General features: G+C 39.8%; 1 protein-coding gene across 2 annotated transcripts in view; it reads left to right on the top strand.

Moving 5' to 3' along the window:
- GABRB1 (gamma-aminobutyric acid type A receptor subunit beta1) overlaps positions 1-27,707 on the top strand; it is a 270,612-nt gene extending 242,905 nt beyond the window's left edge. Inside the window, exons 6-9 of one of the 2 annotated variants that reach the window (XM_069457339.1) lie at positions 16,686-16,823; positions 16,938-17,090; positions 19,990-20,234; positions 26,920-27,707. In XM_069457339.1, the coding sequence (XP_069313440.1) occupies positions 16,686-16,823; positions 16,938-17,090; positions 19,990-20,234; positions 26,920-27,264 (881 nt within the window). In that variant the 3' untranslated portion in view covers positions 27,265-27,707. The remainder of the gene's footprint in view (positions 1-16,685; positions 16,824-16,937; positions 17,091-19,989; positions 20,235-26,919) is intronic. The other variant, XM_069457340.1, reaches the window with a different exon arrangement.

The raw sequence follows: 27,707 nt of genomic DNA, 5'->3' as shown, positions 1-27,707 counted from the left end.
ATAAGACTTAGGAATCATCATCAGTACTTAAAAACCAAGAGTGGAAGTCCTATCCAAGAAGAGTAAGATATTCGCTGAGGAACATCACAGTTTTTGATTTGCGAGAAAACCCCAGGAAAAGGACAGGAAACTGTCAGAGACAGACAAGGAGAGAACTCAGAAATGTTATTTCCAAAGAGTGAAAGGAGGTGAGAGCTTCTGAGAGAAAGTGATCAGCAACTACAAACACAACCAAAAGAGCCAGAGAGTTAAAGACTAAAGAAGCGAGTCCAGCTGGGTTGACAGCGAAGAATCCAGTGATGATCTCAGCAGGACGAGGTTCTTGGGAGGAAGAGAGACGTGGGCCCGGCGGACATGATTTGGGCAGTGAGAGGAAACGGAAGGCAATGGAAGAGGCAAAGAGAGATAAGTTTTCTTCCCAGTCTTCTTTCTCAGCCCCTATAATTCTTTTATTTACTCAACCAATATTTAAATAAGCATTTAGTAGAGTCTCAACAAGACAGATGAGCTTTCTGCTCTGAAGATTTTGCTCTAGTCAATGAATGTGGCCTCAGTGCTCCTGTAACATTTTGTATACCTCTCTATTTCAGCACTTTTCACATCATATTGTATGTATCTGTTTTTTTCATCTCTCTCTTAACAATGAACTCTTTCCGGATGAAGACAGGGTAAAGATTTTATCGATCTGTTTATACCCAAAGCTCATTACAGTTCCCAGACATAGTAGACGTCCAATAAATGTGCTTGGGTTTTTTAATTAAATTATTTAATCCTCACAACTCTGTGCAGCAGTTATGATTAGTCTCGTTTCACCGAGGAGGCTGAGACTATGGGGTTATAAACGGCAAGTGGCAGAGCCGGGACCAGAATTCAGTCCTCGGATCCAACAGCTGTTTCTCTCCGCTTCGACAGCTTTTTCTCCTGGGAGGCTGGATTCAAAATGACGTATGTCTTGCTTTTCAATTCTTCATGATATTCAAGATTACAAGTTAGCAGTACAATCCGAGATGCAGATAGGTCAATAGGTCAAAATTAGTCTGCCTAAACCCATTCATGAACCCATGAATTTTTGACTTACAATATTTTCAACCCATAATCTTGACTGAACTGAGCCTACAACCTAACATACTATACTATACTATACTATACTGTATTATACTACAGCTGAAAATACTGTAATGTACTGTACTATACTATACTATAGCTGAACACACTACACTGCAGATGGTCCCTGATTTATGATGGTTTGACTTAACAATTTTTCAACTTGACAATGGTGTGAAAGGGATGTGCATTCAGTAGAAACTATATTTTGAGTACCGATACCACCATTTTGTTTTTCACTTTCAGGACAGTATTCAGTAAATTACATGGGATATTCAATACCTTATTATAAAATAGGTTTTGTGTTAGATGATTTTTGTTCAACTATAGGCTAATATAAGTGTTCTGAGCACACCTAAGGTAGGCTAGTGTAAACTATGATGTTTGGTAGGTCAGTATATTAAATGAATTTTTTACTTACAATATGATGGGTTTTTGGGGACATAACCCTATCATAAATTGAGCAGCAACTGTATACTGTATTATAGCTGAACATACTGTACTATAGTAAGTTTAAACATAGGAAATTGCTATTTTAGGTCCAGAAAAGGTCAAATATTAGCACTTTCATATGGTTTAATCTAATGGGGTATAGGATAATTTTTTCTATAGTATGAAACTAAAAGTATGAATTAGTAGAATGAACTAATTAGTATGAAACTAGGCAGTGGCATGAAGAAGAAAGATTTTGGAAATAGGCTGACATTGTTCTAAAAGGCTTGTGACCATGTTACTTAAACTTTCTAAGCCTCAGTTTCGTAATAGTTATATTAGTCGTGTCTGTAAAATGCCCAACTCTATACCTGACCATAAAAGACACAAAATCAATGGCAACTATAATTATGATCACAAGGGAACATGGATGCTTTCTATACAGGGTGTTTATTTAATCTGGGGTTTATTCTGGTGCAGAATTATAATTTGCTGTACATATTCTTTATATAATAATTTCTCGGAATTTCTTGCAGTAATGCATATTACTTGCAGGAGAATTAAATGGTACACTGTTCTGAGTGTATAGCCAGATGTTAACAGTTGCCTGCCAAGCGATAGCTTTCAGTAAAAGGTAATCTTTAATGCAGAGGAAGTAGCGAACCAAGATAAATATTTATATGGAATTTCTCAAAGAATTCCCAGGAGCACTGACTGCTCTAAGCTCTAGAAAAGTACCTTAGCCAAAATCTTTCCTCTAAAATGAAAATTAGTAACTAGAAGTGGCTAGTCCAAAGGCAATCTAGATATGAAACAAGCCATATCTTCATGTTCAGGGTCTTTTAGTCAACAATATGTGTATTAAATCAAATTACCTCAAAAAAAAATATGAAAGGCCAGGCGCGGTGGCTCACGCCTGTAATCCTAGCACTCTGGGAGACTGAGGTGGGTGGATCGTTTGAGCTCAGGAGTTCGAGACCAGCCTGAGCAAGAGCAAGACCCTGTCTCTACTAAAAATAGAAAGAAATTATCTGGACAACTAAAATTATATATAGAAAAAATTAGCCGGGCATAGTGACACATGCCTATAGTTCCAGCTACTTGGGAGGCTGAGGCAGGAGGATTGCTCGAGCCCAGGAGTTTGAGGTTGCTGTGAGCTAGGCTGACGCCACTCTAGCCTGGGCAACAGAGTGAGACTCTCTCTCAAAAAAAAAAAAAAAAAAGAATATGAAAATATGATATAAAATGCCTATGATAAAGGATTCTTCTAGTACAATTTTATTTAAAAATCTATGTTTTAGTAACATGAACTTCTGGAAATTGATCAGCCATCTATGTAATTGTAAAGATGAAATGGAGATTCTCTGGGGAGCAAAAGTACTTCCGTATCCTCCTAAAGCCCCCATTGTGCCATTGCTTGGGAATATAGCTGTACATCTTCTTGACAGTATTCTGATATGGTCTTTGCTTATGCAGACGCACTGCTATTTGATGGAGATTGGGAATGAGACACTGGACTTCATAATCTTTGTACCTTTTTCCCATAGATACAGATAAAATTGGTAAGAATTTTAATGTCCACAAACTAAGATGTATAAAATGGATTCTCTATTTTCTATAATTTTTAATTTTAGGCTCTATGGTTCAATCTAGTAACTTCCATATACTCTCTCAAATTCAGCAATTTCTCAGACACTTCAGGTATAAACACATAACAGCAGGATTGTCTACCTTTCTTCCTGCTCTTTGCCCTGGGGTTGACGGTGGGCTCAGAGAACCCCGTAGTGAGCAGGTCACTACACCCTTGTCCATCCGCTCTGTCTCCCCTTTGTGCCACACCTCCCCTGCGGTTGATTCTAAGTCCCAGAGGTGCTCACAGAAATATCACTCCAGGGGCGCTAGGGAGAGGGTGTCCACCTCTCATGCTGAGTTTGCTGCGCCCCGGGCCCGCCTCTGACTTCAGATGTAGCTTCTCCTGTCTGGGGCCTAGCACAAGCAAGATCAGGTTCTTACTCCAGTGGGGACTGGACATTTTTGGGTGTTGACTCAGCTCCCATCAACTCTCTGCAGTAGTGACATGCCCAAGACTTAACTGGTTGATCCCTAACAGTGTCCTTCCAGTGGGGTGACTCTTGACATCTCTTCCAAGGCCACAGGTTCTCCCCAGTGCATGTTCACCATCGAGATCCCTCTGAAAGGCCCCCTCACTATTACAAACCCAGGAAACTCAGAGAAAGTTCTCTCTGGCACTCCATGGCCTTAACAGAGCATCCTACCCAGTCTCCCTAAAAGTGGAATGAACTCTTCTCTCCAAGGCTTGCTTCTACTCATATCTCAGAACTTCAAAGAGGCTAACGTCATATTCCTGCCACGGTACCCAGCTTGAAGGGGCAGAGACAGACACAGACCTTCCCAAATTCGTATCTCACTCTTCTTTCCTCTCTCCTTCTCCTCCCCCTCTTCCTTCCCTAAAGTGTCTTTAACTAGTGTATGTGTTGGGGGAGTTCAAGGTGAAGAGAATTCTTCAGAAAGTCTGCATGTGTAGACATCCTTCTGTCTCAAATGAAGGCTAGCAGTTTCTTAATTAAAGAGTACAGAATGTGCAAGGAATTATAATTCAGATTTTTCAGTGGTCCCTTTCCCCTGTACCTCCCCCAGCTCCAAGTACTGTGTGACCACAATTTTATTGTCTAGGCCAGGGGTGGGAATGGGGAACTTGGATTATAGTGAGGAAATTCTTCTATGATTTAATTACAAAACAATTCTGCATCTTTCCTGCCTAAAAGTTCTACCCCGTTAGACTAAAATCGAGGTATCATTGTGCACCCTACATCACATCACCAACACCAAACACAGCATATGACACCTACAGGCCAGGGTTTCTCAACATGGCACTATTGACATGTCGGGCTGGATAATTCTTTTTTCTGGGCCACTGTCCTGTTCATTGTAGGCTGTTCAGCAGCATCCCTGGCCTGTACCTACTAGGTACCAGTAGCACCCCTCCCCAAGCAGTGATAACCAAAAACAGACATTGCCAAATGCCCCCCGGCAAGAGAAATCACCCGACGTTCTGAACCATTGCTAAGGCCCATCCTGAAGCAACATGTGATGCCTGTATAATGCTTCTAAGTATTTTGATGATGGATGGCTTCTCAGAAGCACTCTGTAGCTGTAACTTTGTAAAATGACCTTTTTTATCTTCCCTATGAGTCAAGTAGCATGGATTATTGGCCCCGTTTCCACAGATAGAAACTTGGAAGCGTTCAGCCTTCCCATTCAGGTCATGGAAGTCTGTACTTTCTTTTTTCCCATAAGAAAAGTGAAAATTATAATCATTGTTTTTCTTCCCAGGCCAAGACTGAGCAATAACTACAGACCAATGCCCTCTCCTAACTGCTATCCCCAAACTATTCCACACCATGCAGCTCTAAAGATAAATTTATATTTGCCTGTCTTCCTATTTCATGGACATCAGAAATAAAGCCTTCAACATAAATAAATGGCAGCAAGCCACATGTTTCATCAATGTAACTGCCGAATTACATGGAGTAAAAAATCAATTCCAGCAGAACCAATAATAATCGGATAGGTTTTTTTTTTTTTCATCATGCCCAGACACAATGCAATTTTAAAAACACAGATATTAATGTGCCCAACATGTCTACAACAGTAACCTCTGTGACACCAATCTAGCACCTGGGAATGAGTGCAGATAAGCTATAGATAACAAACAACTGTGAACTGTCAGCTTTACAACACTCTACTCACATGAATTTCAAAAGCCAAGAAATTATACAAGAATGCATAATAGCTTGTGAACCACAAAAGTGCATGGCCTCCCAGTTGCTAAGGCTACCCAACCTAATCCTAGAGAGGGTCCAGAAAAAAATGGAACATTTGAAGACAGCTGAGAATTGCCAGAGAAAAGCTATTTTGCTGGGAAGTAAAATCCACTTTTTCTTAGATACAAATCCACTTTTTTTTTAGATACTATAAGATTATTGTAGGTTGTGGGCAATAGCTCTGTGAAAATCCAGGGCAGGACTACATACTCAGCATCTGCAGATGGAAAAGGCATCAGATTTAGAAACTGAATTGTGTGGGTCTCAGTAAGTGTCATCTAAGAGTGAGTAAATAGGGATGTAAGACTAAAAAATATAGAAATCAGGGATTAGGCAAATAAGTTAATAGAAATGGAAAATAAACGCTGACCTGATATAATAGTAATTTCTAATTTAATGCCTCTTGTTGCTACCAGCTATATAATCATAATAACTGAGAGATATAAAGAATATCATCTATGGCACATGGACTTTTTAACTTATAGGCATAGCTAAAATGGCATGCATGTGAGCTAGCATAGTCCTCTTCAAGATGTTAGTGAAAGGAGCATAACTTAGACATTAAATAACCAAACAAGTCATTTGTTATAGTTATTTTAGTAATCAATTAGAGTTGCATGTTTTTAAATATATTTCTAGCTGAAAATCTGAATATATGACAAGGTCTATTAATCATAATTGTTCTAGCGTCATTTAACATAGATGAATTTTTAGAATAAAACCTTGTGATAATCAGTGATCCAAAGCTAAAATCATCATGAAAATTCTAAAACTCCTGTAACTGAAGGAATAAAATCTTCAGACCACAGTCAGTCTCTGCCTAGGAATCTGGAAGGCCTTGAGTGCCCTCTACAGGTTATTTTTTAAAATTTCACAGCTTGGATGTTTACTTTCCCAAAATATGTTTAGGCAATTTCTACAACATAAAAATAGCTGATTCGAATTTTATTTTTCAAATAATTACATGTCCACCACATAAAATTTTTGAAACAAAAAATTACCCATAATCCTAACATTCATAGATTAACCACTATTAACTATTTTCATGTCTGATCTTGGTTATATAATATACATACACATACATTTTTCTTACATTTGTTTTCTCTTAACAACATACTGTAAACATTTTACAATGACTGATTTTGGTGGCTTGTGTATATTTTACTGGGTTTTTCAAAAATGTATTTTATTCACAAATGACCATTTCTTGTCATCAGAATTTATCAGTGAAAAGTGACCCTCACACACATCAAAAGAAAGGAAAGAAGAATAATTTAAATAAAACAAAGTAAAACTCAATAACTACTCAAGGGTGGGTTCACAAAAAAACTAGGATGCACGTGACTCTTCAAAATAAAAACACCATAAAGATATTCTGAATAGTTTCCCACATTTAAGACATAAGGTGGTCGTGAAAATTGAATTAGGTAACTGAGGTTATTATACAAACTATTCATCTAGGGTTTCAGGCCAAGAATAACACTAACACCACCAGAGCAATAAAGTTAAAATAGCATTGCACGTAAGTTAGCTGGATAATTGCCTGGTTTTCTATTTTACTTGTTCATGGTCTTACTTATTATTAAATGTAGTTTATACTTTAGAAAATAAAGGCATATTTACATATTAAATGCTTGTCAAAATCAGAGGTGATTTCCTTCTCTACATTAGGCCTGATTTTGTTTTTCATTCTTTTAAATAAAGCAATGATGCACACCTTTAAAGATGCCAAACGTGGTATATGTATCCCATGGAGTTCTATTCAACCACAAAAAATGATGGTGATCTAGCACCTCTTGTATTATCCTGGATAGAGCTGGAGCCCATTCTACTAAGTGAAGTATCCCAAAAATGGAAAACCAAGTGCCACATATGCTCACCATCAAATTGGTATTACCTGATCAACACTTAAGTGCACATATAGTAGTGACATTCATCTGGTGTCGGGCAGATGGGAGGGGGAGGAGGGGACGGGTATATTTACACCTAATGGGTGCGGTGCTCACCGTCTGGGGGATGGACACACTTGAAGCTCCTACTCGGGTGAGGGAAAGGCAATATATATAACCTAAACATTTGTATCCCTGTAATATGCTGAAACAAAAAAAAAATTAAAAAAAGGAATTATAAAAAAAAGATGCCAAATAGATCAGTATTCTTAACATCCGATTTTAAAATAATCTTAAACGACATTTCAATATTGACATGTTGTTTAGATTCTCTGTTTATGGGGTTAATTCTTTTTCATACGTCCAAGTGAATGTGGTCATTCCACTTTTCAGAAAATACAGGCATAAAGGACTTTGCCTACCACCAAACAACTATTTTAAAGTGGTGAGGGGTTTTGATCTTTCTTTTTAAACACAGCAGAAATTACTGAGAGAGGTGACATCCAATCACAATAACTCCATGACCTCACCTGAGATGAGCTGAACAGACAAGGCCCTCTCCATTTTACGGTAGCAATATTTTGAAACAGATTCCTCACAAACTCTGGAAGGAATACATGTTTTATTTGGTTGCAGTATTGTGAAATTCACCTTTTTGAGAAGGTTGTACTTAGGTGGAAATTAAGAACAAGAGTAAACAGTGATAATTTATTTCCATCTTTTACCCAAGTAATTTTTTAAGGAAGGTGGGGTGCAAAGAGTCGGTATGTTCATTAAATGTGTAGACAATATAAAAGAGTTTCGAGACTATAGGAGGACGTTTGGCCATAGGTACCCCAGAGAAATCTACCCAGTGATTGTTAATATAAATTGAGAACTCTGAACTGTTTTTACTCACAACACTACTGACACTGCATGTGTGGGTTTTCCTCACACCCACGAATTCTCCCGCTCTCTGGACATCAACTGGGCATCCTACAATTCAACTCTATTCTGACACTACCCAGAGTTAGCATCAAAGTCTGAGTTTAAGGGCTGGGTTTAAGGTTTAAGGACTTAGTCCCCCAAGACTGCCCTCACTCCAGATGCCGGTCGCAAACACTGAGTCCCCGGGTTACCCACACCTCTGTCCCACTTGGCTGCAAATCAGGGGTTCTCGCGAACCTCCCTCTGGGTTCGATAATTTGCTATAATGGCTCGTATAACTCAGGAAAAAAGTCTACTTCCTACGTCTAGTTTATACAGCTCAGGAACAGCCAGGTGGAAGAGATGCATGGTGCAGAGTATGGCGGGGGAGGGGAGACCCGGAGCTTCCAGGCACGTCACCCTCGCGGCACCTGGATGTCCTCACCATCCCAGAAGCTCTTCACACATTTAGAGGGTTTTATGGAGCTTTCTTCACATAGGAATGAAGGATTGTAACTCACTCTCTGCTCTCTGGAGTTTGGGGGGAGCAGGGGTGAAAGTGTCAGGCTTCTAATCAAGGTTTGGTCTGTTTGACAGCCAGCCCCTCTCCTGATGCTATTGGGGGCTCCCCAGAATCTCCTCATTAGAACAAGAAATGCTCCCATCGCTCAGTAAATTCCACTGGCTTTAGGAGTTCTGCGTCCGTAACAAGGGACAAAAAGCAAATACAGATTTATTATGCCACAGAAATAGGTAAGGATTTTTTTTTTCTGAGACATAAATATTCTCTCCTTTGTCTGTGAAGACAAATAATATGTAGATGGCTAGAAGCTGTTTTGAGAACATTTTGTCAATAACGAGCACATTATGACAAACATTTAATAAGATTTTAGCATTTTTAGGTATCATTATCTTTTACTTCACTACTGATTTTGGCCGTAGAACAACCCTAATTCTGATCTTTGGCTAATAATTCCCCTAAAATATATTCATCTACATAAATTAATGCAATATAGCTCCATTAGCATTTATTAAAGGAAAATGGGATTGTGAGGGGAAGGTTATTATCATGAGCCTAGAGACATTAGTACACCACATGACTACTGGTGTTGACAGAATGAAATACACCATTCCATTGTTCCAGAAGGTAGGAAAAGTAAATTCCGCAGATACGTAGGCTGATAAGATTGATTCAGTCTGGGCAAGATTCTCGCCCTAGATCCTGCACAGGCAGAATTAGTCATCTGTGGGGAGCAGCTTGATTTCTCTAAATATAAGTCAAAACAGACCTATTTGATAGGTCTGCAAAATCAGTGAATCAATAAAACACAATAAATACAGGGACACGGACTTGAGGCTAAAACAATTAGGCAAACATTAAATGGATAAATGTTGGTGTCACCCACAAAGTGCTGCTTGAAGACTTTTGATTTCAGCCTAGAGGAATATTGCCAGGGGAGTGTTACAGGCTCTTTCCTTGTCTCTGCCATTCCTCATTTGTCTCAATCAAGGGAATAACGATAAAAGTCATGTTTTATAAATTTGCAGATAACATGAAACTAAGAGGGTGAGCGAATCAGGATCAAAACACACACGCACGTGTGTGCACGCATTCTCTCTCTCTCTCTCTCTCTCACACACACACACACACACACGCACACGCACACACGCACACACACACAACCAAAACCAAAACAAAATCAAGGGAAAAACTCAACAGGCTAAAACAGTAAGTCAAATTAAATTATATAAAATTAAATGGGGACAATATTAGATCTTATCCTTGAGTCCAAAAGAAAATAAAAATCATTTGATTGTGGACAAAGCTAATTTGAACTTGTGCTGCTTTAATGGAAGAGCAGTGACTAGAATAAGAAAAGTCCCAGTCTTTGCTAGGCGGTCATGGCAAGAATATCAAGAGTTGGACAGGCATGGGATAAAGTGTGTGGGGATCTCATCCACGGGGGGTCCCCAAAAATGGCAAAGGAGGTCAGAACAGGGTCATTCAGAGGCTCAGCCCCAGAGAGGGCAGCTAGATGGCCCAAAGCTACACCTGTCTCATGCAGTCCAGCCCAGTAGGCACTTTCATCTTGAGACGTTCCAGGTGGCTAGCCAATTAGAGGTCAGGAATGGCCACAGTCAGGGCCAGGATTCCCACCAGTGGGAAATTTAGGAGATGCAGGATATATTCCAAATATGTAAAGCTGAGAAGGAGATCTTGGCCATTGCACTAGAGCCCGTTGGTGTCTAGGGTTCAGCCAAGCCATTTGGCTATCAGGTACCATGGGCAAAATATCTATGTACTATACGTTTTTCAAGAGTCTCAAACAAATTATTGGCTCTAAAATATATAAAAAAATGCTATAATATTAAAATTTATGTAATATTATGTTAACAAGTCAGCTGCAATTCAATGCTTTATAGTGATATGTAAATTAGGTTTAATATGGGATGTGAATACATTTTAATGTATTTAATGTAACGAACGCCTGGAGTCTAAAAGCCTTTAAATGGGCACGATCTAGCGTAGACAAGGATTAATGGACTAGGCAGTGTAAATAGTCAGGTCTGAGTAAACAAGACTCTAGAAAAGTCATTCTGGTAATTTACATAATGGCCAAACATAGCAGATGCCAAGGCTTGAATGGAATGGAAAGAAGGCTGCATATTCTGACCTCGTTTCTGGCGCATTAGGTCCTAGATCTGGATGGACATTAGGGGGCTTTTCAGGGGATCCTTAAGAAACCAGAAAACATGACTGTACTCTCAGATCTCAAATCTGAGGAATCTACTGCTGCCTAATTCTAATGTCTGCCAAGAGTGGCTCTTTCACGTTGGCGGAATTAACCGTGGGGGTAGGTCCACACAACAGAGAAAGGAGACAGATACGCCGAAGAGAGGTAGAAGGTAAAAGGTAGACATGACCACCTCTAAGTTCGGGACCCTGCACTTCAAGGGGCATGTAAGCAACCTGGAAATTAATGAGCAGAAAAAAGCTTTGTTCTAAGACTGAGTAAATCCTGGAAAGAACCAGAGCCTGGAGGAAAAAGACAGAAGGAGAGCATGAGAGGTGTCCAGAAAAATGGAAGGTGCTATTATGTAGAAAAAGCATTGGGTTTGTTTTCTATTAACCCAACTGGTGGGCAAGGATTAGATGGTGGATGATCTCCGAGAAGATGAATTTTTACTTGTTATAAGGACATATTTTCTAACGATTATCTAAAAACCTGGTAAACTGTTGAGTTGACAGAGAAAATAGTGAGATGGCTATCCTTAGGGAGTGGAGGACCAAACAGAGGGCTGTCAGGAATCCAGCATTAGGTGAGTTGTTGTGGTGATTTGCATTTAACCATGTGAATGTATTTAAAATCTGACTTCCATGGCTTATGTGTTGCATCTTGGAATATCCTGGAGATACAAAGATGACTGAGAAAGGAATCCAAAGCAGCCTTTTGAATAATTATAGCAGATCTGGAGCCACTGGAAAGATTAGACCCATTTGGCTTTCTTATCTGCTTTTGAGATGCACAATTACAGATATCTAATAACTCTGTGATGTAAAGGATCTACACAGCTACAAGAGCAGAGGTACTGATAGATTCCTCATACGTCCCCACCCCCCCCCCATGTGGGAAGAGGAGAAGGAATTAGGGAGTGGCAGACTCCTATATTTATTTTAATAGATCATTTTATAGTAACAGTTGAAATGCTGATTATGAGTGTGACGTAGGACACTTTAATCAGGTGTAAATAATGACTGATGTAAACAGGAAGGGAACGTATTGGCTGTAACTGGACCAAGCACTCTCCACTTAACATGTCTTCCAACAACTAAAAGAGAGAAGGAAATAGTCTTTCTTCCAACTACTGAACAAAAGTCCTGGGTTTCTCTAGGACTGGACCAATTTGGACCATGTGCTTATTTCTAAGCGATTAATTCGGCCAGGTGACTGCTATGAGCTAATTGCTTTAGAACTGGATTATTGCCTAATCTTGAGCCAATCACCTTGGCAAAGAGGAGGATATTTTAATGACTGGCCTAGGAGGATCTAGACCTACACCATGAAACTTGAGGTGGACCTGTGGCTGCTCCACAAAAGCATATACATTCACTTCTGCCCACTCATGGGTTAGAAGCTTAAATGTCTACATTATCTGAAACACAGTTAAGTACAATACTAGACCATCCCGTTAGCTCTGTTAAACACAGTGGGGAGTAATTTTTATTTCCAAATAAGAAAATGCATCCAAAATAGAGTGTTGCAAATAGCAAAGATGAACACTAATATCCAGATACTTCTACATTTGTGCTAGCTCCATGCGTCTTTATCCATCGACATCAACTTAATTTTATCTGTACTTTCTGCACCACTAAGAAGTCCCCAGGGGCTGAGAGGAGATTTCAAGAGCCTCTGCGTAGTTATTGTTGCTAGGAAACAACATCCTTGGTATCCAAGTGCTCAGGCTTTGAGACGCTGTGTGAAGTCACTGGCTCATAAAGGAAAACCTTTGGTAAATAGGTTGTTTAGGTGTGAGTAAATTGATGTTCTCTCTCTGTGGCAAAATGTTCTTGTGTAACGTTTGAATAATAGTGTGTTTCTAGGCCTCTGTTCTTTCCTTTGGACCCAGCTGCCATTATAGCTCCCATGAGAACTGGAGCTTCTACCTGACATGCAGTGAGCATTCTCTTCCTTTCCCAAATCACCTGTGATTATCTCAGCGCCTTGAACACTTAGCCTAATGGATTTTAGTTAAACAAAGTACAAATGAGATGGAAATAAAGACCCAGACCACTGACCATACACGTGGTTGAATACTATTAAAATCTGCTTTGGTCATTTGTCATAGTCCGGCCTTTTGATGGTGTGTAGTACCGAAGTGTTCCGCTGCTCTTCAGAAGTGGGAGATCATGAGACCGGCTGTTTTGAATAACCCACTCCCTTCGCCCCTCTCAACGCTGAACTGCAAGCCATCCCCAACTCTCAGCTCTCACTGGTGCTAACATGTCTCTCCCCAAGGATCCTCTAACTCAAATACCAGTTTGAGTTGGTAACCTATCACCTGTGTCACCTTAGTAAACCCAGTGAGCCTGAAAGTAACAGGCAGTTCATTCCACGTCCTCGGTGCCCCAGTAAGTCAGGCTCAAGAATGCTACCAAATAAGTTACCTGTGTCCAGTTACCAGTTTGGGACAATATCCTCAGAACGCTAAGCAGCAAACAATATTCACTAATTCATTTATTCAGAAACTTGTATTGAACACCTGCCATAGACAGAATCTGTTCTACGCATCAGGAATTTTTTATATGAATAAAAGAAGGCCCTTTCCTTCAAGGAGCTTATAATGTAATGAAGGATAGAAGAGATGAAGGCAGAGACAAACACAAAGCCATAGAAGCAGATGAAATATTCACATCATCGTAAGTACACTGCTATGCAACTGACAGGACCCTATCAGGAAAGCAGAAACCGGTCAAGGTTTTTCAAAAAGAGAATTTAACAGAGAGAATTGGTTACAAGTGTTGGAAGGGCCAAAAAATCAGAAGGGCAAAGAAGAGTTTTGAAAGAGCAAAATGCCAGAAGTTGCCAACACCCCTGTGCCAGAGCACAAGTTTGACTCTGCTGCCAGCCTGTTGGAGACACCGTCCTAGTTGTTTGCGGAATTGCCAAACAATTCTCCTTCAGCTGCAAGAGTCTGCAACCAGCCCAGCTGCTCTGGCAGCAGTCGGAGCAACTGAGGCACTACCACGCTGCCAGAGCCGGAGCAGGAACCTTCCTTCTCCCTTGAGCTTTCTAACCTTCAGCTCGCTCTCCCTCAGGGAGGCAGCTAGTGAAGCTAGAGAGGCAGGAAGACCACAGCCCCGGCAGTACAGAGTCAGGTACAGAAAGTGGGGTACAAGGCACAGAAATACCAAGTGAGTGATTGGCACAGGCCACGACAGAGTGTTCAGTGAAAAGCTCTGGCAATCCCAAAACTCAAGCCAACCATTCTTCCTTAGAAGAGAAAGGGGTATATCAATCCAGTTTCTGTTGACAACAGAAGCCCATGTGGCTCATTTAAGCAAGAAGAGATTTATTATAAGTCGGAAAGTGGTGCTTACAGTCAAAGGACTGAAGTGGTAGGTTCTAGGCTGAGCCACCAGCAATGACTTCCAGAACCACAGGGCAGACTGGTTCTTCAGAGAGACTGGCGGTTTAGCACAATCAGAAAGCTGGTCATCAGGTAGCTACATCAACCGCATGGACTCCAGAACCACAGGAAACTAAAACCAGAATTCTTGGTTCCAGAACCATCTGTGCTTTACGCTCTGCACCAGCAAAATGGACGCTTCAAACACCACGTCTGACATCACTTGACTCCACCTAATCCAGAAACGAAATCATGTCCACGACTCCAGTTGCAAGGGAATCTGAGAGATGGGGTTTTGAGCTCCGTGGAAGGAGGGTAGAACAGCAGTTCCTCTAGTCACAGGGGTGGCAGCCCCCTTTCCTTAGTCAGTAGGTCCAGCGGCCCCCGCTCCCAGCTCTCCTCGTCAATATCACTGTTCTAATCTTCACCCCAGGGCCTCATGCCACTAGTGCCCGGTTCTCCCTGGTCACTGAGGGGAAAAAAATATCCCACAACGTCATTTCCACGGGATCCAGGCAGGGCTGAGCCATCACTCTCCCCAGATGCCACTTCCTGCTGGGCTTAGGAGAGGAAATTCAGAGTTGAACTGGAAGTGGAAGAGAGGGCATCAGAGTTGAGTTTAGGTTGTCATATTGACACTGTCTATTTCCCCTCAGAAAGAAGATTTGTATTCCAGAAACCATGAATGGGATCCATGATCTCCTGGAATTGCCATCTAATTCTACCTATCTATCTATTTACCTGTGTGTCTATATGTTCCTGTGGAATTTGTTAATAGGTTTTTATCAGATTCTCAAGGAGATGGCTAGCATCACAGTCTCTCAGAGTCATCCCCCAAATGCCACCTAGTCCCTTGTAGTTAGTTCTAAGTCCAATAGGTAAAGAGGGTCTCACAGTCTCTCGGACATCAGTGATTAGAAGTAATATCTTCTATTTCTGGTTCTACACATGGGTCGTTGTAGAATGGGTTACTGGACATGGAAGACTGCCCTTTGGAGAGAGGGCAAGAGGACCTAGAAGGAGATGGTTGAAAGACAAATAAAATCAATTGAAACATAGTACAATAAATGTTAATAATAACTTCCATAGGGTGGCAAAAAGTAACAAATATAAAACAGTTGTGAGTTCAATGAGTTCAGAGATAAGAATTCAAAAAAGAGCTTTTTCAAGAGAAATGAGAAAAGTTTAAAGCCGTAAAGACACCTTTGTTTTCCCCGAAAATAAAGGGGAGAGAAGGAAGAATAGCTTAAAATTTCTTAAGTTCTTGCAGTGACAAGTTGATGGTGACCCTTGGCACTTGGCATTCTAAATTTCAAGCACGTTATTACTTCTTAGCTCTTGAAAAGATGTAACTGGCTTTAATCAAAAGTAGGTCAGCATAATGTCTACTCCAAAGAGCTTATATGGTTACCTTTGAAACACAAGCCCCAGCAATTTTAATGGAAAAAAGATTTAATGCTTTTTTATTTGAGGTAGACATAAGTAGAAAATAAATTTAGAAAGATCTTCTTTGTCTCTAGCTTATAGAAAGGGGAAAGTATGGCCTTAACTATGCCTTAAATTATTTTTGGGTTTTTAAATAGATCCATACATTCTTTTTATGCAAGTTACTCACACGTGACTGTAACCCAGCTAGGCGGCTAGCAGGTGGGAGCAGAGTGGAAGAAGGAAGAGAATAGACATAGGGCCTTCCTGCCGAAGAGCTGAGGGTAGATCCTTCTACAGTCCTGTACCCATTCCCCTTAAACTAACTGATGCTCACCATCATAGGTAGAAAGATATAAAAGTATATCAAGAATTTATATGATCCTAAAATTTGCACCTATTCATTAGCTATAATTAAAGGATGTGAATAGAAGCTTGCCTAATTCTCTAAAAGAAATGTGTATTTCTCTTTAAAATGTCTTGATCATTTAATGGGTATATACAAATTTGGTCTTTCATTATGCCCCATTCCTATACCCTTTCTGTTCCCATTTTAACAAATATGTGCTCAATTATTATTACTTACTGTTGCTGTTGTTCTTGTTAAATAATGCATAGCCAAAATCTATGTCCAGGCACCTGGAATCCAGCCATCCCCTACTTTAACCAAAGAGTGCATGTTGGTAGACACAATGAGAATAAATATGCAGCGGTGATATCAGATATCACTAACTCAACCAGAGTTTGTGTCCACTAAAGCCAGAGGCGTACGATTTCTCAGGGCAGCTACTACCTACCTACAGAAATAGCACCTGTGACCTCTATGCCATCCTAATTTAAGGCAATGCCACCTTACCATCTCTTGCTGGGAACTTTTCCTCCAGCTCCTAGTCTTCAAGGCAAATTTCTAGACCAACTGAACTCTATCTAACTATGCTGCGTTTCTTGGTTTCAGATGGCTACACCACCGACGACATCGAGTTCTACTGGAACGGAGGAGAGGGAGCAGTAACTGGTGTTAATAAAATTGAGCTTCCTCAGTTCTCAATTGTTGACTACAAAATGGTGTCCAAGAAGGTGGAGTTCACAACAGGTGAGGGTGTTTCCCCCAAAGCGAACTAGAGAGCTATGGAAAGGAAGAGGATGATTCTGACCAAATGATGATCTCATTGCTTCTTTTTTTTTTTTTTTTTTTTTTTTAATTCAGGGGCATATCCACGACTGTCACTAAGTTTTCGTCTAAAGAGAAACATTGGTTACTTCATTTTGCAAACCTACATGCCTTCTACACTGATCACAATTCTGTCCTGGGTGTCTTTTTGGATCAACTACGATGCATCTGCAGCCAGAGTTGCACTAGGTAAGCATTCCCAGAACTGCAGAGCTAATGGGTTTGACTTTCAAGCAAATAACCAATATTAGGAATTACAGGCAAGGGCTCTCATGTAGCAAGCCAAAGAATTAGATTACCATAAGAGTCCGTGGATATTAAACATTTAAGTGTGAGCATGTTTACAATGAATGTTTTATAATGTACTATCTTTTTAGCATTTTACCAAAATTAAAAAAATACTTGGAGTGAATGTAGCACTACGTATTTCATGAAATATATTTTAAATTCTCATTACTAATTTTTGCCAACTCTGTGATGACTTCCTCTTTGAACCCTGCTTTTTACAGTAGAGAACATTTACAATGTATTATTTTCAAATGGATTGTGAGGAAGCTAAACTTCATGACAATTAACAAGCTATGTCAGTTGCTGGGAAATATTAAATGCTATCTTTTGAATATTAACTGAAGTTAAACCATATCAAGCTGAGTCTCCTTTAAATGGAGCTTATTATATTTCAATAAGGCACAGACAATTCACCAACTATATTAATGATCTGTGGTCAAGAAAGAATAAAGAATGATTTTCTTCCTGGGGACACGAAATTCAGAACCAATCTTACCATGGTTGAGTAATTGCTGAAAGCTGAAAGGCTGTATTTGAGACTGTAAAGGTTCCTTGGAAAGGCAGAACGTGTAAGGTCTGTCTGATGAATCTGGGTATGTGGAAGTCTGCCTCATTGATCCTAGAGCCATGTCAGTTATCACTTTGGGGGCTTATTCTCATTCTCTCTCTCCCCTCCCCGCCACACACACATGCACACGAGCATCAGTTCTGGCTGTGCTAACATATTACATCGCTTCTCCTCTGAGACTGCTGGGCTGGATTAGCTGATCAGTGTTCCTTTTCACGGCTAGACTAATTGTCACCTCTACAGCTTACTTCCATTGGGCTGAATCCATAAGGCTCACAGAGTCAAGTATTTGCAGCCCTTTATCAATCTCTGAACATTCTAAGATTAAAGAAAGCAAACAAATCTTTAATCATATCATACATACGTATCTGGACATATTACTTGAATGTGAATACGGTTATGTGTATATGCTTTGGTTAAGGAAAGAACACTAGATCGTGTCCACAACAGGGAAAAAGAACTAGCAAGTTCATGAATTGTGGGTGTCTTTATACTTCTATCCTCAAAGCTAATAATATTTTGATTAGAGATATGAGACTTGCCAGCATATAAAGATGCTAGTTTAACCTATTCTTTGGTCTGTAAAACCTCAGATATTTTGAAACATGTATGATTTAAAATGGCATTTATTTACTAACACTCTTTGCTTAAAATGTAAAACAAGGAATAGAAGCAAAAATGCAGTTAGTGACTTTGTAAATGAATTGTTCATTTCTGTCAAGCACATTGGCTAGAATTATATTAGGTGAGATTTAAAGTTTTATTCAAAGAAATAGGCAAGACCACTCGTGATGGCATTTCTCATCAGTCCAGGACAACAGAGTGAATTATTTTAACTTTTTGTATGGTAGTCTTGACGTCCTATTTTATCTGTTTTCCTAAATGTTAAATAGTCAAATCATGGAATCTAGACATTGAGGATGTGATTTGCAGATGAGTGCTAAACTATTTTCCCCTTATTTTATTTTGTTAACTTCCATTCCCTTTGCCAGCTGTCCTTTGTCTTTACTGTCCATTTCACACTGCCTGCCTTTATTTTTTAAGGACTGCCATCAAATTTTACCTTCTCATCTCCCTGCTTACTTTATACGCAGTTATGTAACATCTCCTTGCTTTTTTCTCCCTGGTTGGGTGACCTACAGCAAAATAACTAATCTCAGAGTTTCTGTTTACCCAGCTATAAAATGAGAATAACATACTTTCCCTATTGTACTCAGCAGATTTTTATGACAGCCATATAAAACAATTTATAACTGTTAAATGTTTAAAATGGTAAAAGACTACATAAATGTACAATATTAGTATTGCAGCACAAACTATCTACATGGGATTCCAACTTCTTTTTCACTGCTTGCTTTTCCCAATTATCATTTCATTATCACCGTCAACACAAAGTGTTTATCGTGCCGCCACACAAATATTATACTATTAAGAATGCGACATTTAACAAAGTCGATAAAACAGAATCTGCCTTTTATGAGCTTAGTCTTAAACTTCTTTAACAAAACCAAGTTTAATTTTTTAAGAAGTTTTTTCCTGACATCAGGGAATTAATTCATTCTAAGCTCTGGAACCAAGAAAATAGAGGTAGTATTTGAAAAACCAAAGCAACAAGATTACATTATATCTTAAAAAGACATACATCAATTACTTGTTACAAATCATGAAATTTGTCATATGTTTCTTCTTTTGGAGATGTTTTGTTACGAATGATGCAGAATTATTTTAAAATGCAGCATTGACCTTGTGACTTGAGTGTATTATAGATTCACGGAATGAAGTAGATCTCCTCAAACCGGTCACAGGTTTCAGTCTGGTAGTAGCTGCTGTGGGGGTCAGGATCACAACGACAGATTTAGGAGGGAGAAGAGTAAGATGCTTTGAGAAGGAAAAAGAAAGATGTGGCTGTATGACAAAATGAGAGACATTTGACAGTAGGCTTTCAATGGGATTTTGATCTGCCTTTCCATCTGCTTTCTTTTCTTTCTGCATACTTGTTTAAAAAAATGTTTGCAACCCTTCATTAACTGCACATTCTGTTTTATGATTCATTAACGGACTTATGTAGGGAGCTGCTGCTTCGTCTTTCTAAATGTCTGCCATTTCTGCACAATGGTGTCTCGCGTTACCGTCATCATTCTGGGGCACCAGTGAGGGCGTGGCATCTGTGCTCTTGAAAAGGGGAGCTTCATGGAGGTGCCTTCAGCTGAGCTTTGTCTTTCTGTTCCGCAGGAATCACCACAGTGCTGACGATGACAACCATCAGCACGCACCTCAGGGAGACGCTGCCAAAGATCCCTTATGTCAAAGCGATCGATATTTACCTGATGGGTTGCTTCGTGTTTGTGTTCCTGGCCCTGCTGGAATACGCCTTTGTAAATTACATCTTCTTTGGGAAGGGCCCTCAGAAAAAGGGAGCTAGCAAGCAAGACCAGAGCGCCAATGAGAAGAACAAACTCGAGATGAATAAAGTCCAGGTAAGGTATTAAATACTCCTGACAATATTTTCGTAATTAAAAAAAACACATAAAATATTAGAGTATCTTCAATAAGACTCAGCCAACCCTTCATTTTACATATTTGGGAACTGAGGGTTGAAGGAGTTGAGGGTCATATAGATTAACGACATATCTAGGCCTGGAACTCAACCTCAAGTCCATTATTGTTTATTCTAAACTATTTGTAAAACTATATGTAAAAGACTAATGCCAGATTAGCATGGAAAATAAATGACAGAACTGAAGGGAAAATACTCTGCACTCCTAAGTGGAGATGAGGCCATGTAGCACAGTGGTTACCACCAGGGACTGGAATCGAACTGCCAATAACTGGCTTCGTAACTTCAGGCAAATCAACCTATTTAAGTCATCTAACCTCTGCTCACAGTGTCCTCATCATAAAATGGAGATTCGGATAGGATGCCTTTCTCACAGAGTTGTAAGGACTAAATGAGTTTTTTTTTTTTTAGTGTCTAGTATTTGGAACAATACTTGTAACATAGTAAGTACTCAGTAAGTATTATCTATTGTCATTAAATACAAGGTATCTTTACTTGCTCTCTACTAGGATATCAAGTTTAGACAAGCACTTTCAGGAAAATTACAAGCAAAGAAAACTTAGAGATTCAGCCAAATGGTTAAAATTCAAAGCAACACATTCAAATAAACTCTTATTTTTATGCTATGGGTGAAGAAGTACACATATTTGCCCAAAAGAATCTTCTGATCTTGTTGGGGAAAGAATATTGTACTCATATGAGGTGATTGAACTCTAAAATGAGACAGGACAACAGTTAGTTTGAGGAGTATACCTGAAAAAAAGAAGCTTCCCATCGTCAGATTGTAATGATACCAGCTTTAAAAATATGCTAGGAAGCCACCTCTTTTCTGTTCCCATCCCTATCTCAGTTGCCTTCTAAACATACCAGTTCATCCTCCGCACAGCTCGAAATGTGTGTTAATTGATAAATCACAGGAGAAAGCCCTACACAAAGGAAGCGACATAGGATCAGTGGTGGGAAAATTCAGAAGACATGAACTGGATAGAGACTGAAAGACAGGCAGAATTTAGGAAGATACAGGAGAAAGCAGAGTGCTTCAGTTGGCTAGAAAAGCAGTGTTCTCTAGGGAAAGTAATTAAATGAAAGGTCAAGCAAACTGGAACCAATTTATTCAGATGAAATAAAAGGATTATAAAACAAACTTTAACCAAACACTGGGCTTTTGCCTTGATTCCACACCAGGACATCAGAGAACTTTTATAAAAGGCTAAGAGATAAATAAAGACAGGAGGAAAGCCTCGCATGTCGTACCAGATCTAGAAGAGTACTATATCTCTCTCCAAAGAGGACATGGTGACTGGCTAATACATAAGTAAAATGTTCCCATCTGACTCATCTTTATTTCATAAACAGGCTGTTTGAGTAGCACTGGACGTAAATGTGGTAAGATTTCACTGGATCACAAATCAGTTACATTTTTATTCCAGATGAATTGACTTTTTAAAATTTGAATTCAAGGAGAAAGCATAGAAAAATCCCTCAATTGTCAGGAGACACTTAAAGAATATAAAAAATGTGGTTTTTAGCCATGGAAAGTTAAACTAGGAACTCTATACATGCTTTTCACAAAAAAATGGACATAATTATGCCAAAATTCAAAAACGAACCATGTGAAGACAAGGCAGAGTAGTTTGTATCAGACTAATCCTCCTCTAAATAAAAATTATGAACTCTGAGCAAAAATTTTTTTGAAAAATTCTTTAAGACAAGGGAGAGTAACTGCAAACAAAAACTAAAAAAGAATCAACCTGGAAAAGCAGGGAGCCGTCCTGTGTGAAGTCCATGTTTATACAGCATTTCCCCTGGGGCCACATCCCAGCCAGAGGGACGTGGGCAGCAGAAACCTGCAGTTTTACTGGTCTGAGGAGTCAGAGCATGGAGTTTGATACTTCCACAGTTTCTGGAAATTTCAGAAAGAAGTGAGCCAAAGCAGAGACTCAAAATCTGAGTATAAACTTGCCCAGGTTGATCCCTGAACTACAGAGGTACGGATTAAATATGAAAAAGTCCAGGGATGGGGGGAGGGGAAGCCAGCTAAGACCTGGGGGAAAAATGAACAGAGATTTTAGTTGCGTCTACCGTGTGAGATTCTGAGTTTAGGGTTTGAGTCCAGCCTATTTGGGGGGATGTGGGGAAGGTGGTAAACACATTATGCTTTCTATTAAAATCTTAAAAGGCTCGCACCTTAAGAGTAAAGACTAAGTCAGGAGAATAAGAGATTCCTCTTGGGTTAAAGGAAAAATTAAAATAGACTCACCCTAACAACACATAAAACCAAGTCTCCACACATTCCAGGTGACTTGTGAGTAATATAACTGCCTACCAAAGCAAAACTCAACATTCTTTGGGAAAGATAACAGAATCCAGAGTCCCCACAGAGCATCGTCCAAAAATACCTAGTATATAATGAATAATTACTAGATATGAGAAGACACAGGAAAATGTTGCCATAGTCAAGAAAAAAAATGTAGTCAGTAGAAACATACCTATAAAAGTCTCAAGTGTTGGCTTCAAAGATAAATATTATAAAATAACTATAATTAATATGTATCTAAAAGTCCATTAAAAAAAAGCCCAAAACTGGAAACAACCGAAATATCCCACAATAGATGAATGGTTAACTCATTGACTGCCACACTAGAAAAAAATTTTTTCCTTGAGGCCATACTGTTTTATTACAAAAATGGTATAAAAACTTCAAAAACAAAACAATTTTTTCTAATTTAATGAAAAATAAAATTTATTGACTTCTATTAATTTAATCCATGTTTTTAGAATTAATTTGTCATTATTAATTATAACAATAAGAACATCAACAAGTAAGATTTTCGTGAACCAGCTGCAGGGGTTTGCCCAGGTTTTTGCTTCTTGCGGCCCTGGACTCAAAACTAGCATGAGTTAAATACAACTCACATGGAAGTTAATGTATTAAACACACTCTGGTGCATTCATGCCATAGAATATTATTCCAATAAAAAAGAAAGAACTATTGTTACATGCAACAACCTGAATGGATCCCAATGGCATTATGTTGAGTGAAAAGAGCCAATCTTGAGAGATTATATATTATATAATTTCATTTATATAACACTCTTGAAATAACAAAATTACAGATATGGAGACTAGATTAGGGTTTCCAGGAGTTAGTGATACTGGGGAAGGGGATGGGATGACTGAGATTATTTATGAAGGGATAGCATGAGAAAGATCTTTGCAGTAGTGGAATAGTTCGGTATCTCAACTGGAGGGGTCGTTACACAAATCTACACATGTAATAAAATTACATAGGACTATACACACTTTACACCAATGTCAGTTTCTTGGCTTCGATATCGGATTATAGCTGTGTAAGATGTCATCAATGCGAGAAACTGGGTGAAGGGTACGTGCAACCCCCTCTGTGCTATCTTTGCAATTTTCTGGGAATCTATAATTTCAAAATAAAAAGTTTAACATCAATAGGAAAAGATTGATACAATGCATGAAAAGATGGGAAGTTTCAGACAATAATTGAAACTATAAAAATGGACCAATGGAGATCATGGAATTGAAAATTTTATTAGATGGATTAATATCACATGGTATATAACAGATGAAAAGATTAGAGAAATTAAAGCTCATACTGGGCTTTTCTCAATTTCTCGGTTGTACTCTTACCCATAAATCCTACTATTTCAACCTGCCTTAACTGACACCTTCACTGTTGGTTTATATCTGGTACCCCTGTTAATGGTTCTCTTGGGATCCTGTGTTCCCCTATAGGCCTGTCACAATAGTGAGTATACGTTTATTTGTGTGATTATTTTTTAACATCCATTTCTTTTGTTAGACTGTAGCTTCCCAAGGATACACACTAGGGTCCTTGTCTATTACTTTTACTGCTCTTTCCTCGGTGGCTAGAAGAGGGCACATACCAAACAAGTCCTTGCTGAATGAACGAATGAATGAATGAATCCTACAGAGCCTTTTCCACTATAAACCACACAAGGCATTCAGTGTTACATCATAATGTTTTATAAAATTCTTATATATTCATAACAAGTAAAAAAAAAAAGAGAGAGAGAGAGACTATACTCCACTCCAGCTTCTGCCCCAGACTGTCTTACTGTTCCTATCACTTTGATTTTTAAAAAAAAATTTTTAAGCATGCTTTCCATCAACCTCTGGTATTCTCTGTGAATCGCTGTCGTATGACATTACATATAATCTTCAAAGGAGCTTTAAGGCTAAGATTTTATAAACTTCTTCATATTTAGATGGAATAGTAACAGAGCATTAATTACCATCTCATGCAAGTTTTAATCATCCCTGCAGCTGCTTAGGTTCTGTTTCGAAGTTCCTAGCTTTTTCATCCTCTTCTCAAACCAGGGCCTCAGACAGTGTGTCAATAACAGAGCAAATACATTATCTCATCTGTTAAATGTGTCATCCTTAGCAGTTAAATTAACAATGCAAACTGTGTGGTAGGTAAAAATGCTACCCCCTGGTGCAATTCAAAAATGGTAAAAAATGATATTAGATTTTTTTCTTTCATATAATGGTTGGATTATCCTCCTCTGTACTTTTAGATGCTTGTAAACAGTTAAATTTAAAGAACATGCGTGCTCTGGTGCCAGACGATTTTCATTGGAGGGATCCCTCGTGTTTGCCTTGGTTCACTGGCGCATGGAGTGACATTGTTCCATTGTTACACGTCGCTTTTGATAGCTTTGGCTGGGCGGTCAGGTCAAGAGTTAGGCTGTAGTAAAGCTTCAGGAGTTCTTGCTTTGTCTTGATTTATATTACCAACAGCTGCTTGGAAGCATCATTTTCTATGAGTACAGATGCTAGATCCAGACATTAGGAGAGTTTCAACCTCCAAGGTGATAAAGACTGGAGATTCATAAACCCCTCAGGCATCATTTGAAACTAGAGATGGCATTTAGAGTTTTGAAAGATAGATTTCACAGTACAACTAGGGTTTAAGTAAGCTTCCTCTGGGCCACTTTTATACCAATCTGGAACTTTCTTAGTCGTATATACCGGCCACAATGCCTTCCCATTTGCAAATAAATGAAATGGATAAGATGATAGCCTGGGTGGTCTGTGAGCAGAGATGGATTCAAAGTCACTCTAGGTCACAGAGGACCCTGGGCAGTCTGCCGAAGATTCACATCAAATGTGCAGTAGCATCCCCAACAGTCAAGAAATAGATTTTTTTCTTCAGAATCAGATATTGGTACTATGGTCTGACCTCTTCTCTTCCTGTTCTTTGTGGTGAGTCACCCAAACACTTTCAGACAACTTTCTTTTTTTTTTTTTTTTTTTTTGGAGACAGAATCTCACTCTGTTGCCCAGGCTAGAGTGAGTGCCGTGGCGTCAGCCTAGCTCACAGCAACCTCAAACTCCTGAGCTCAAGCGATCCTCCTGTCTCAGCCTCCCGAGTAGCTGGGACTACAGGCATGCACCACCATGCCCGGCTAATTTTTTCTATATATATTTTTAGCTGTCCATATAATTTCTTTCTATTTTTAGTAGAGATGGGGGTCTCGCTCTTGCTCAGGCTGGTCTCGAACTCCTGAGCTCAAACGATCTGCCCACCTCGGCCTCCCAGAGTGCTAGGATTACAGGCGTGAGCCACCGCGTAAACGTAGATCAGCTGTGTATTGTGATTCATTCCAGGATGCAAAATGCACGTGAGGGTGGGCATTGTCAAGGTAAACAGCTCTATCCTGAAGTCTAGCCTGAAACAGCTGTCAGCCTTCAGCCTAGGCCTTCAGACCAAGTGGAACACTTACCCTCCCGTGGGTGAGACTTTAACCATGCTGACTTAGCATCTTGAATTCTGGAGAAAAAAAGAATTTCTGCCTACAGCCTGTGTTGATAGTTCATGAATTTTTTTTTTTAATTACAAAAAGTTTAAAGGGTATAAGTGTTTTTTGTTACATAGATGAATCGTGTCATGCTGCAGCCAGGACGTTCAGGGTACCTGTCACCAGAATAGTGTTAATTGTCCACGACGGATAGGATTGTATCCCTCACCCTTCTCCCACCCTCTCGCCTTCTTAGTTTTCAGTGGTTTATTCGTGTAAACTATTAGTAAATGACGTCACAGAGGAATATTTATTAACATGGAAAGATGCCCAGGCTATATTATTAACTGACAAAAACAGGTTGCAAAGCAAAATCCATGGATGAACCTGTGTTTGTAAGTATACATGAACAGAAGAAAAAAAAACCACTGGAAGGCTAGCAAGATGACAATAATTGACTCTGAAGGTGAGATTCTGAATTTTTGCTTTTTTCGTTTCCAGCTTTAAATGTTTCTGTGTACCACTTTTCTAACAGGAAGAAATGCCACACACACACACACACACACACACACACACACTAGTGTCTTGTGAGCGGAGACAGATGACAGCTACACAGCTGGCAAGGCAGGTGGATGGCTGACAGCTGGATGGCGAGATAGCTCGTCTCCACGTCTGGGAGGCGCGTGGAGCCGCCGTCCCGGGCGACAGTGGTTAATGACCCCCCTGCGGGCTGTGTCATTAGCAGCAGGTGCATGAAAACAAAGCGACTGTCCCGGCGCTTGTGTCTGAGCCTGTCCGTTGTGCCATCAGGTGGATGCCCACGGCAACATCCTGCTCAGCACCCTGGAAATCAGGAACGAGACGAGCGGCTCGGAAGTGCTCACGAGCGTGGGCGACCCGAAGGCCACCATGTACTCGTACGACAGCGCCAGCATCCAGTACCGCAAGCCGCTGAGCAGCCGCGAGGCCTACGGGCGCGCGCGGGACCGGCACGCGGCGCCGGGCAAGGGGCGCATCCGCAGGCGCGCGTCGCAGCTCAAGGTCAAAATCCCAGACCTGACGGACGTGAACTCCATAGACAAGTGGTCCCGAATGTTCTTCCCCATCACCTTCTCCCTTTTTAACGTTGTGTACTGGCTTTACTACGTCCACTGAGGTCTGTCCCGATGGCTCCGTGTAGGTTCCTTTCCTCTTCTCTTGTTTCGTAGCCCCACAGGTCCCCAGCAGCGACACTGCTGTGTTTTTTGAGGTAAGAGATTCAGCCATGCAATTGGTTTTAGGTCTTGCATATCAATATCGATTTTATTACTGCACCATGTTTACTTAAAAAAAAAAAAAGAAAATACTATTTTTTTCCAGCCTACTGTGGTCCAGGTTATCAGCTCCTCAAGAGCTCTGTGAATTGCCATGTTTACAAACACACACACAGAGAGCAGTTAGATTAGATAGGTAGGTCTTTAGCCGTCTTTCCTAGTTGCCCTGGATTTTACCGATTTATTTTTTAAACAAAAAAATGAAAAGAGGACCTCGCCGTCCGCCTGCACTGCTTCCTGGTCAACTGTAACAATCTCATGCTGCCAAAAAAAAAAAAAAAAAAA

This window comes from Eulemur rufifrons, chromosome 24 (genome assembly GCF_041146395.1).
Source record: "Eulemur rufifrons isolate Redbay chromosome 24, OSU_ERuf_1, whole genome shotgun sequence".
Taxonomy (NCBI): domain Eukaryota; kingdom Metazoa; phylum Chordata; class Mammalia; order Primates; family Lemuridae; genus Eulemur; species Eulemur rufifrons.
This window is presented reverse-complemented; position numbering and strand designations above follow the sequence as displayed.